At 58.5% G+C, this 10,752-nt stretch overlaps 1 protein-coding gene across 1 annotated transcript; it reads left to right on the forward strand.

The window, feature by feature from the left end:
- Positions 1-3,759: 3,759 nt before the first annotated feature.
- Positions 3,760-10,130, forward strand: Sirt6 (sirtuin 6). Its single transcript, XM_090340860.1, has 8 exons — positions 3,760-3,882; positions 5,239-5,366; positions 6,284-6,466; positions 6,662-6,721; positions 8,728-8,823; positions 8,899-8,979; positions 9,360-9,483; positions 9,569-10,130. The coding sequence occupies exons 1-8, from the start codon at positions 3,817-3,819 to the stop codon at positions 9,887-9,889; spliced, it is 1,059 nt and encodes a 352-aa protein (XP_090196986.1). The 5' UTR covers positions 3,760-3,816; the 3' UTR covers positions 9,890-10,130.
- The last annotated feature ends 622 nt before the right edge of the window (positions 10,131-10,752 follow it).

Consider the following 10,752-nt stretch of genomic DNA (forward strand, 5'->3'; position numbering starts at 1 on the left):
GAGGGGGGGACAGAGGACCAGGCCTCCCGCTGAGCCCCCCTGCCCACCTTGACTTTGATCTTGCATCAGAGCTGCATCACTCCATCTTGTAGGCAGTTACTTTTCCAGTTTCTCCTCTCCCTCTTCTGTTGTTCTGTCTCCCCTCCCTCCTCCCTCTCAACTCCCAAGGCAGCTGTTTGACCTTGGGGAACTTCCTTCACCTCTCTGAGCCTCCCTTCTTCACCTAATAAAGACTCTCAGAAGGCCAGGAGTGTGGCCTAGTGGTAGAGTGTTTGCCTGGCATGCACGAAGACCCAGGTTTGATTCCTCAGTGCCACACACACAGAAAAAAGCAGGAAGTGGTGCTGTGGCTCAAGTGGTGGAGTGCTAGCCTGCTAGCCTAGAGAAAGCCTAAGGACAGTGCCAAGGCTCTGAGTTCAAGGCCCAGGACTGGTGGAGAGGAGAGAGAGACAGAGACAGAGAGAGACAGAGACAGAGACAGACAGACAGAGACAGAGAGACAGAGAGAGGGGGGAGGGAGGGAGTGGGGCGGGGAGGGTGTTCCAGGCACAGAGGCTCCTGGGTCAACAGCTGAGGGTTAGGGAGGCAGTGTGAGGATGGGTGGCCAGCAGAGGGCAACAGAGAGCTAGGGACAGAGGACAGAGACCCATGTGGCTACTTCCTCCTTTCAAAGTTAACAAAAGTTGAACCTGGTGAGAGTTGGGGGAAGGGGGGTCACTGAGGAAAGCTCTGTGCCCTCAGTCACCCTGAGACTCACCTCCGGCTTCTTAAAGCGTGCCCTGAGGGTCTTCATAGCCCGGGCTTGGTGTTTCTCTATACCCCAGGGCACCTGGGGAGGGTGGGGAGAGGAGATGACACCCCAGCTGGTGGGCCAGCTGATCCATCCACTGCCCTCCCCTCCTGTAAAACACCACCTCCTTCTCCCTGGCACTGGGGAGACACAAGCCACCCCCCCTCCACCTACCCACACCGCATGAAACGTACTTCACCGGGATGCGAAACTTTACTCTGTGCAGTTATGACTGCCAACCCCGCCTTAAATCATGTGTGCCAGGCACTGGTGGCTCATGCCTGAGTCCTAGCTACTCAGGAGGTTGAGATCTGAGGATCGCAGTTCAAAGTCAGCCAGGGCAGGAAAGTCTGTGAGGATCTACTGCCAGTGAACCACCAAAACACAACAACAACAACAAAAAACAGATGTGGAGCTGTGGCTCAAGTGATGGAGGGCTAGTGTTGAATGGAAAAGCTCTGGGACAGCGCCTGGGCCGTGAGTTCAAGCCCCAATACCAACACACACACACACACACACACACACACACACACACACACACACACACACACACACACACTTCCCTGGTGAACTCCTACTCATCCTTCACATCCCAGGTCCTAAAATCCTAGGCCTGGTGCTCTACACTGAACCCCTCCCCCCTCCCTGCACCCTGCTCTGTTCTCCTGGTCCCCAGGGCCCAGGCAGTGTCTGTTGGGTCTTTGGAGAGAACAGGACGACCACAGCACCTTTCCCACTCTAGGGTAAAGGTGGGGCAGCTGCGTGACCACATGGGTCCAGAGCACTCGCCCTCACACACCGTGCTGGGTTGTGTCCAGTGCCCTGTGGGTGTGGTACCTGGCACAGCAGCCCTGGGGAGCGGCTCTGTATGACTCCCAGCTCTGAATGGGGGGAGGAATGGCTCACCCACCCCGCTGAGGAACGGGGATCACCTTCCCCTGTTCACCAGCCTCCACCCTGTCTTCCTCCCCAACTCAGTCCCCACCCACACCCACCACCACCAATTCCACTAAGGCCAGCCTCACTCTCCCATCTCCTACCTGCCCATCCACACATCCACTCCCCCCCATGCTTCCACCCATTCACCCACCCACCTATCCATCCACCCACCCATCATCCATCTACCCATCCTTCCATCCATCCACCCTCCCATCCATTCACCCTCCCATCCATTCACCCACCCACCCATCCATCCATCCACCCACCCACCCATCATCCACCCACCCATTCACCCACCCATCTATTCATCCACCAACTCAGCCAGCCACCAACCCACTCATTCATTCATCCAACCCATCCACCCACCCACCCATTCACCCACCCATCATCCATCTACCCAGCCACCCACCCAGCCACCAGCTCATTCAGCATCCATCCACCCATTCATTCATCCTCCCACCATCCACCCACCCACCCACCTATCCATCCACCCATTAACCATCCATCCATCCATTTCTCCTACCGCCATCTCTTTCCTCCCACCTAGCTTTCTCTTCCCCCTTCCCTGTCAGCTCAATCACACCTAGAGCTATTCAGAAAGACACTTGTGAGAAGAGCCCCCCAGTTTTCTGGGCAGGAGGAACGTGGGTGGGATCGAGGTGAGGGCTGAGGGCAGTGGTGGGGGAGGTGCGGGCTGGCAGGCAGGAGGTGGGGGCTGCACGCAGGCAGGACGAGGACTGGGGTGTGGACAGTGTGTGAGTGCATGTGTCTGGGGGTTGGGGTGCTGGGGTCTCCCCAGGAGCCAGGGTCCAGTGTGCCCTTCCTGCCAGAGAGGGGGACGACCCGACCCCAGCCTCCCTCCACCTGTCCTACCTCCTGCAGCACGGGCCCCTGGTGCCCACAACAGGCTCCAGTTACCAGCACCAGCTCACACCAGCAGCGCCCAGAGCTGACATCCGATCAGCCATGGACAGGCTGGCGGGCGGCAGCCCCAGGGGGCCGGGAGGAGCCAAGGGAGGAGACAGGCTGGCCATGGCAGCCTTGGGCTGGAAGGCCCAGGGGAGGAGTGGGGTTCACCTGAACTCTTCTTCTCATCTCTGGACTGTTTTCCCTGTCTGGACAGCTCCCAACTCTGCCTTCTTCCTGTCACCCCAGTTCCTTCTTCCAACTCATTCTGACTCCTCCAGGAAGCCTTCCAGGATGAGCACAGCCCAGACCAGGGGCCTTCTTTGACCTACACACTTGGTGCTCCTTCCCATCCTCAAATCTCACTGTGGCACTGTAGCCAAACCCCAGGGTAAGGATGGCTGGAGTCCTAGACATGTCTCCAGCTGGCAGCAGGGCCTCTCGGCACATGCCTAACCTCTGGGTGTTGCTAGCTAGCTAGGTAGACGCTCCACTGCTAACACACCCCCCCAGCCCTTGAGGGTGTTCAAGACAGGGTCTCACTTCCTGCCCAAGTGTCTGTCCTGGACTCTGTCCACCTCCTTGAGGCTTCTCCACACACCCGGGGTGACACCCAGCTGTGGATGGTGGGGGGGGTTCCCGTGAATTTTTCTGTCAGGTCTGGATTAGAACCTCAGGCGCCCAATCTCCACCTAACCCAGTAGTTGACAGGTAACAGGGTTGAGCCAAGGGTGCTGGCCTCACGCAGGCCTCTTGGAGGGAGGTCTAGTGACCGCCAGCCGCTTCCCTGGGCTCTTGATGGGCTCAGGGAGCTGCGTGGCGTTCCCCACCCTGCTTGGATTGCGGTCCTGGGTCCCTGCTCTATAGCATAATCCTCCATAAAGTTCCCAGATAGCCGGAGACCTCTCAACACCATTTTTTTTCCCGCCCGCCCGGATCCCCATCGTGATCATTCTCCCAAGCCCCAGAAACCTAAGAAAGCAGAGCTCGCCGGGCTCTGCCAACACTGAAGATGGCGCGCCGGGCGTCGGCCTGGCGCGTGCGCATGCGCGCGAGCGTGCGCAGAGGGAAAGGCACGTTGGCTCCTCCCACCTCGCCGTCCCGCCCGACTTCCGGCGGAAGCGGCCGCAACAAGAGAAACTTTATTGTTCCCCGTCGCCGGGGCGGCGGCTGCGGCGGCGATGTCGGTGAATTATGCAGCGGGGCTGTCGCCCTATGCGGACAAGGGGAAATGTGGGCTGCCGGAGGTGAGCGTGTCGGGGCGCGGGGGGTGGGGGTCTCAGGAGCCGGAGGGGAGCGGCGGGAGGCGGCGCCCCGGGCCCGGGGTGGGGGACGGGGCGGGCGGCGAGCGTCCCTGGGCGGTGGCACCCCAGGGGGACGCGGGGATGGGGAGGCCGCGGAGCCCGGCCGGGAGGGCGGGGGCCGCCCTCCCCACAGACGGTGGGACGTGGGGTCCCCATCTGTACCTGGAGGGGCGGGGCGGGGTGAGGGCTGGCTGCCTGCGGCCCGGCCCAGGGGCTGCTCCTCGGCTTCTTCCACGGCCGGCCGGTGCTCTCCTACCTACTTAAGCCTCGGCTCCAGTCCGGCTTTGGGGTGGTGAAGTGGAGCTGAGGGTCTCTAGGAAGCCAGCGGCGGGTGACTCACTCCTGTCATCCTAACGACTCTGGAGGTTGAGATCTCACTCAGATCGCGGCTCGAAGCCAGCCAAGCCCCCATGAGGCTCTATGAAAAAAAAAAAGCCACAAGTGGGGCTCTGGGTCAAGTGGTAGAGCCCTAGCCTTGAGCACAAAGAGGCTCAGGGACAGGGCCCAGGCCCTGAGTTCAAACCCCAGGACTGGCAAAAAAGAAAGAAAAAGAAAAAAAAAGTCTCATGGAGTTTATTCCCCAGCTGGGTTCCAACCCCAGTCCTCAGATCTCAGCCTCCTGAGTAGCTAGGATTATAAGTGTGAGTTCTGGAGCTTGTTCTCAGGTCCTGAGCACTGTCCTTGGACTTTCTCAAGGCTAGAGCTCTACCTCTTGAGCCTCAGCACCACTTCTGGTTTTTTCTATGTATGTGGCACCGAGGAATCAAACCTGGGTCTTTGTGCATGCCCGGCAAGCACTCTACCACTAGGCTAAACTCCCAGCCCGACAAACTTTTATTAAAACATCTATTGCTGATTGAATCTCCTCCCCTCCCCACACAAATGTCAGAGACCTAAGGGATGCATTGAAACCAGGAGTCTGAGAGGCACCAGGAAGGTGATACAGGAATCCATACCTAAAAGAGTGAGGGAGCTATACAGGTGTCTGTGGGGAAAGCATCTGGTGCAAAGGCCCTGAGACAGGAGGGAAGCTGGAATGTTGAAGGAGCAGAGTGAGAGGAAGAGGGAGGGAGGGAACAGGATGGGTCCTGCTGGGACCTGTGGGCTTCCAGGGGTTCTTGGGCTGTGACCCGGAGGGAGCTGGGTACCATGCAGGACTCTGGCTGAGGGGTGCCAGGACAGCAAGCCACCCTGTCCAGTCCTTGTCCTCCCATGAATAAGGTGGGCACAGTGTGGCTTCCGCCTGTGGCCCTGGAGGACGCACCTGGACCAGACCCTCTCCCTTCTCTCTCTCCATAGATCTTTGACCCCCCGGAGGAGCTGGAGCGTAAGGTGTGGGAGCTGGCACAGCTGATGCGCCAATCTTCCAATGTGGTCTTCCACACGGGCGCCGGCATCAGCACCGCCTCTGGCATCCCTGACTTCAGGTCTTTGGGTTGGGAGGGGAAACTGAGGCAGGACCTAATGTACCACCAGGGACTTCCCTGGGACCCACAGACACCCAGTCTAGGAAGTTCATCCTGTTGTCATCCTCTTAGGTTTCAGGGGTGAGGGTGAGGGGGGGAGCCCTCTGATTCCCCAAAAGTCCATTAAAATCACAGCTTTCACTTGGCCCTACTTCACTGGCTAGAGCCTGGTCAGGTGCCCAGAGTTGGCTGCAAAGTAGACTGGGAAATGTAATCTTTAGGGCGTGTATGCAGGCCTATCCTGCTGTCTTCCTCCTGGGAAGCACTGGGTCCTGGAAAAGCGGGACAAACGTGGATCCCCCACATTCTGGCCCACTCCATGGTCCAGAGCATGATCACCCGACTACAGCTAGCTGCAAGGGATGCTGGGAAGTGTAGTCTTTAAGTGGGCATGTCTGGCCGCCACACCTGGGAAGGAGACTTCTTAGGGACAGTTTGCTTCAGAACCACTTGCAAATAGTTTTCTGTCCCTAGGGTGTGAGAACAGCCACTGTCTCTAAATTCCATTATGTCCCTTGGCCTGTAGGAGATAAATCTTGTTCCCCCAAAAGCCAGGGTCTTTCACTGGTGGCCTAGGTGGTTCCTACAGATAGCACAATACATTGTATTTCTTTCTTTTCCTGCGGCCTCTTGCCCCACAGCCCAGGGGCTTACTGTGTCTGATTCCTCTTTGAAGGAGGAATGTAAAAATTCTCCAGCACAGCCGCCTCCCCCTGTAGGGCCTCCTACTACCACCCAGTACAGCGTTCAGAGTGACAGAAACAGTCTGCCAAGTCTCTCCCTTTATCCTCTGCCTTTCTCCATTGCTGATTCTTTCTTTCTTTTCCGGTGCCCCCCCCACCCTGCCCTGGTTTCTCCCCACCTGCTGCCCCACCCAGAGGTCCCCACGGCGTGTGGACCATGGAGGAGAAGGGCCTGGCCCCCAAGTTTGACACCACCTTTGAGAGCGCGAGGCCCACCAAGACACATATGGCCTTGGTGCAGCTGGAGCGCGTGGGCTACCTGAACTTCCTCGTCAGCCAGAATGTGGACGGGCTGCACGTGCGCTCCGGCTTCCCCAGGTACCCGCTGGCCTGGCCCACCAGGATTTGGGCCACTGCCTGAGGATGGCTACCCACTCAGTGGAAGCCGCAGGCCTTGGAGAGGTCATGGGTGCTGTAGACAAGATGGCCTTTGGGAGGGCGGGGGGGATCTCAGGACCCGGCTCACAACCTGGGGACCCAGGGAGGGGCCCCCAACCTCTTCTCCTCCCACAGGGACAAGCTGGCAGAGCTTCACGGGAACATGTTTGTAGAAGAGTGCAGCAAGTGCAAGACGTGAGTGCGGGTGTAACCTTCCCCCCCCCAGTGGGAGTGAGCTGGACTCGTGTGTATGAGGGTCTAGGTGTGTGGGTGGGGCCTGTGGTTGTGGGTGGGACAGGACTGTGTGTGGGGACTGAGTGTAGCTGGGGCCTGGGTGTGAGCAGGACCCATGTGGGTGGGGCCTGTGGTTGTGGGTGGGGCTCCAGGTGGAAGGTGGTGGTGGGGATTTGTGGGTGGAGGCTCCTGTGTGTGAGGGCTTGGGTGGGTGACCTTTGGCTGTGGGTGTGGCTGTGGGTGTGGGTGGGGATGTTTGTAGGCAGGGATTCCTATGTGAGGGCTCTGGTGTGGACCTGGCCTGTGACTTAGGGCACGGCCCAACCCTCTGCCCCAGGCTCTCCCCTGCTGTCTCAAGTTCCCAAAGGCCCAGGCAGCACAGGGAGGCCTTCAGGGGTATAGACCTGTTCCCTGGGGTGGGGGGCCCTCATCACACAGAAGCACGAACAGGTGATGTCACACCGCAGGGTTACCCTCCACAGTCTTGGAGACCAAAAGTCTCACACCACAGGGCCTGAGCGCCCCTCCTGGCTGCTGCAGGTGCTCCTGGGCCTGTGGCGGCCTCATGCAGCCCATGTCATTGCCCTTCTCTCTGTATCCTACATTGTTTCTCTCTCTCTTATATGTGAGGGAAGGCTTGAACTTAGAGCCTTGTGCTGTGGTAGGCAGATGCTGTAGCACGTCAGGGTCTTATTGTTTTGCCTGGCCTGGACCTGGACCTTCCCCCCCCCCTTGTTTTTTTTTTTAAGTAGGTTGTAGGGCTTGAACTCTGGGCCTGAGCTTTGTCCCTGAGCTCTTCAGCTCAAGGCCACCGTCCTACCCCTTGAGCCTCAGCGCCACTTCCAGTTTTCTAGTGGTGAATTAGAGAGTCTCAAGGATTTTTAGTGCCCAGGCTACCTTTGAACCGCTGTCCTCAGATCTCAGTGGCATGAATCCTCCCGTTTATACCTCCAGGCAGGCATCACCATACCTGACTGGATGATTGAGATGGGGCTGGGGGAGGCTCACTAATCCTTTATCAAGGCTGTTCTTGAACCCAAATCCTCCCATCTCTTAACCTCTCAGTGCTGAGATTACAGGTGTGACCCACCACGCAGCACAATGCCTGCATTTCCAAATCAAGTCACCTTTGAGTTGATATGGGCTGAAAACTTCTACTTTGTGGGGGAAGTGCCTAATTTAACAAACAGCATTGGGGAACCCCCCCTAACTTCCCTCTTCTGACTTCTGGGTGCTTTCGGACCAGGGTGCAATGATGCCACATCGTTTTCTTGTCATTTTTCTCTTTTTACTGTACGGAAAAGTCACAAGAACCATCAGCTAATGCTTTTCCTGCACCAGGCCAGGGCCACCTCACATTCTGTAAGGACCAGAGTCAGTGTTCCCAGGCCTGTGAAAACCTCCATAGACAACATGTAAACCAGTAAGATCGCTCTGTGCCAATAAAGCTTTATAGATAACACAAGCAAGGGCCAGATATGACCCAGTGATTGTGGTTTGGCCTGTATTTGTCTATTGTTAAAATTTCATACCAATTTCCCTCCTTCCTTTCTTTCCTTCTTTCTTTTTTTTACTTTGTAAGTCATGGGGCTTGAACTCTGGGCCTAAGCGCTGTCCCCAAGCTCTTCAGCTCAAGGCTAGCGCCCTACCCTTGGAAGCACAGCCCACTTCCAGTTTTCTGGTGGTTAATTGGAGATGAGTCTCACATTCTTTAGTGCCCAGGCTGGCTTTGAACCATGATCCTCAGATCTCAACCTCCTGAGTAGCTAGGATGACAGGCGTGAGCCTTTTTCTTTTATTGCCAGTACCAACCTTTGAACTCAGGTTCTCTGCCACTCAGCTCATTTGCTCATCTGGCCCTCCCTTCCCCCTCACCCTCCCCCCTCCCTCCTCCCTCCTTCTTTCCTCCTTTCCCCCCTCCCACCCTCCCTCCCTTCCTCCCTCTTCCCTCTCTCTTCCCCACACAGGCAGTATGTTCGGGACACAGTCGTGGGTACCATGGGCCTCAAGGCCACGGGCCGGCTCTGCACTGTGGCCAAGGCAAGGGGGCTTCGGGCCTGCAGGTGAGCGCCCCATCCCACCCCGTCCCGCCCCCAGGGCCTGACCCCTCTGCTGACCCTGCAACCTCTGGTCCACAGGGGCGAGTTGAGGGACACCATCCTAGACTGGGAAGACTCTCTGCCGGACCGGGACCTGGCTTTTGCTGATGAGGCCAGCAGGTGTGACCCCTCCGGAGGACTCAGCGTGGGGGGCAAGCATGGGAGCCAGGCAGAAATGTACAGCGCCCCCCCACACACACACACAGGACAGGGAGAAATCCAAAAGGCTCCTGGAAGAGGTGGCAGGGCTTCGTGGCTCTGGTCAGTTCTGTGGAGGAAGGCATAAGTGGGGAGACTGAGTCCATGTTCAGTGCCTCCCATCCTGAGGGTGACGGAGCCCAGATCCAACCCCAGTCTGGCTCCAGGTCAACGCTGGCTCTGCCTCTGGGGCCTGGGAGCGGGTGCAGAGGTGGGCAGCTGGGCCCTGGGGACGTCTGGACAGGAAAGGAGGGCTGCCATGGGACCGGCCTTAGCTCCTGTGCTCCCCGCTGCCGTCCCAGGAACGCTGACCTGTCCATCACCCTGGGGACCTCTTTGCAAATCCGGCCCAGTGGAAACCTGCCCCTGGTCACCAAGCGCCGCGGGGGCCGGCTGGTCATCGTGAACCTGCAGCCCACCAAGCACGTAGGTGGCCCCTGCCCCGTCCCCCACACAGGACCCCCACTCCCACGTGCCCCGCCCCCACCTGAGCCCCCCCCCTGCCTCCCAGGACCGCCACGCTGACCTGCGCATCCACGGCTATGTCGACGAGGTCATGACGCAGCTCATGAAGCACCTGGGCCTCCAGATCCCCTCCTGGGACGGGCCCCGCGTGCTGGACAGGGCCCCGCCGCCCCTGCCACGCCCCCCGAGCCCCAAGGAAGAGCCCTCCACGCCCGCCGACTCCAAGCTGGAGCCCTGTGGCTGGCACCCCAAAAGGGAGGGGCCTGACAGCCCTGCCCCGCACTGGCCCCCCAAAAGAGAAGAGCCAGACAGCCCTGCCCCGCACTGGCCTTCCAAGAGGATAAAGGCCGAGGCGGCTCCCAGCTGACCAGGGTGTCATGGGGGGGGCTTTTGTAGAAACCACAGACTCGCTCTTTTCTACTGTCTGTCACGTGTGGGTATGGATGTAGATGTGTGTCTGTCCCCCAGGCCTGGGGGGGAGGCGGGGGCTGAGCTAGGCTCTGGCCCCAACCCCATCTCCCCTGAGTGCCAGGGCTCTGGGTGCACCCCAGCCTCTGGCTCAGGTGCCTGCAGGGCACCCCTAGCCCCTCCTCAGATCAGGAGGCCGGGCTGGGGAGACGGGAGGATGTGCAGGGCTTCATGAAAAGTCTGCAATGCAATAAATCAGGATTCCTTTACTGCAGGACTGGTTCACCTCCCCACATGCGCGCTGTGCAGCCTTAGCACTCGCGATGACTGTGGGCATCATGGGTGGTGGACTCGGCCTGGGCGCTGTCCCGAGCTCTTCAGCTCAAGGCTGCCACCCTACCTTGAGCCACAGCGTCACTTCTGGTTTTCTGGTGGTTCATTGGAGATAAAGAATTTCACTTGGCCAGGAGTGTGGCCTAGTGGTAGAGTGCTTGCCCAGCGTGGACAAAGACCTGGGTACAGTTCCTCGGTGTCACCTACATAGAAAAGCCGGAAGTGGTGCTGAGGCTCAAGTGGTAGAGCTCTAGCCTTGAGAAAGCCCAAGGACAGTGCTCAGGCCCTGAGCTCAAGCCCAGGACTGGCAAAAAAAAAAGAGAGAATTTCTCAAACTTTTCTATCCAGGCTGGCTTCAAGCCGCAGTCCTCAGGTCTCGGCCTCCTGAGTAGCTGGGATGACAGGCGTGAGCCACCAGGCTCCCTGCTGGCATGTATTTCTTGAGCCCTTGATTTGTGAGCGATCTGCTTTGTTAGTTTTTTTTTTTTT

Source organism: Megascapheus bottae, chromosome 1, assembly GCF_031878675.1.
Source record: "Megascapheus bottae isolate mThoBot1 chromosome 1, mThoBot2.hap1, whole genome shotgun sequence".
Taxonomy (NCBI): domain Eukaryota; kingdom Metazoa; phylum Chordata; class Mammalia; order Rodentia; family Geomyidae; genus Megascapheus; species Megascapheus bottae.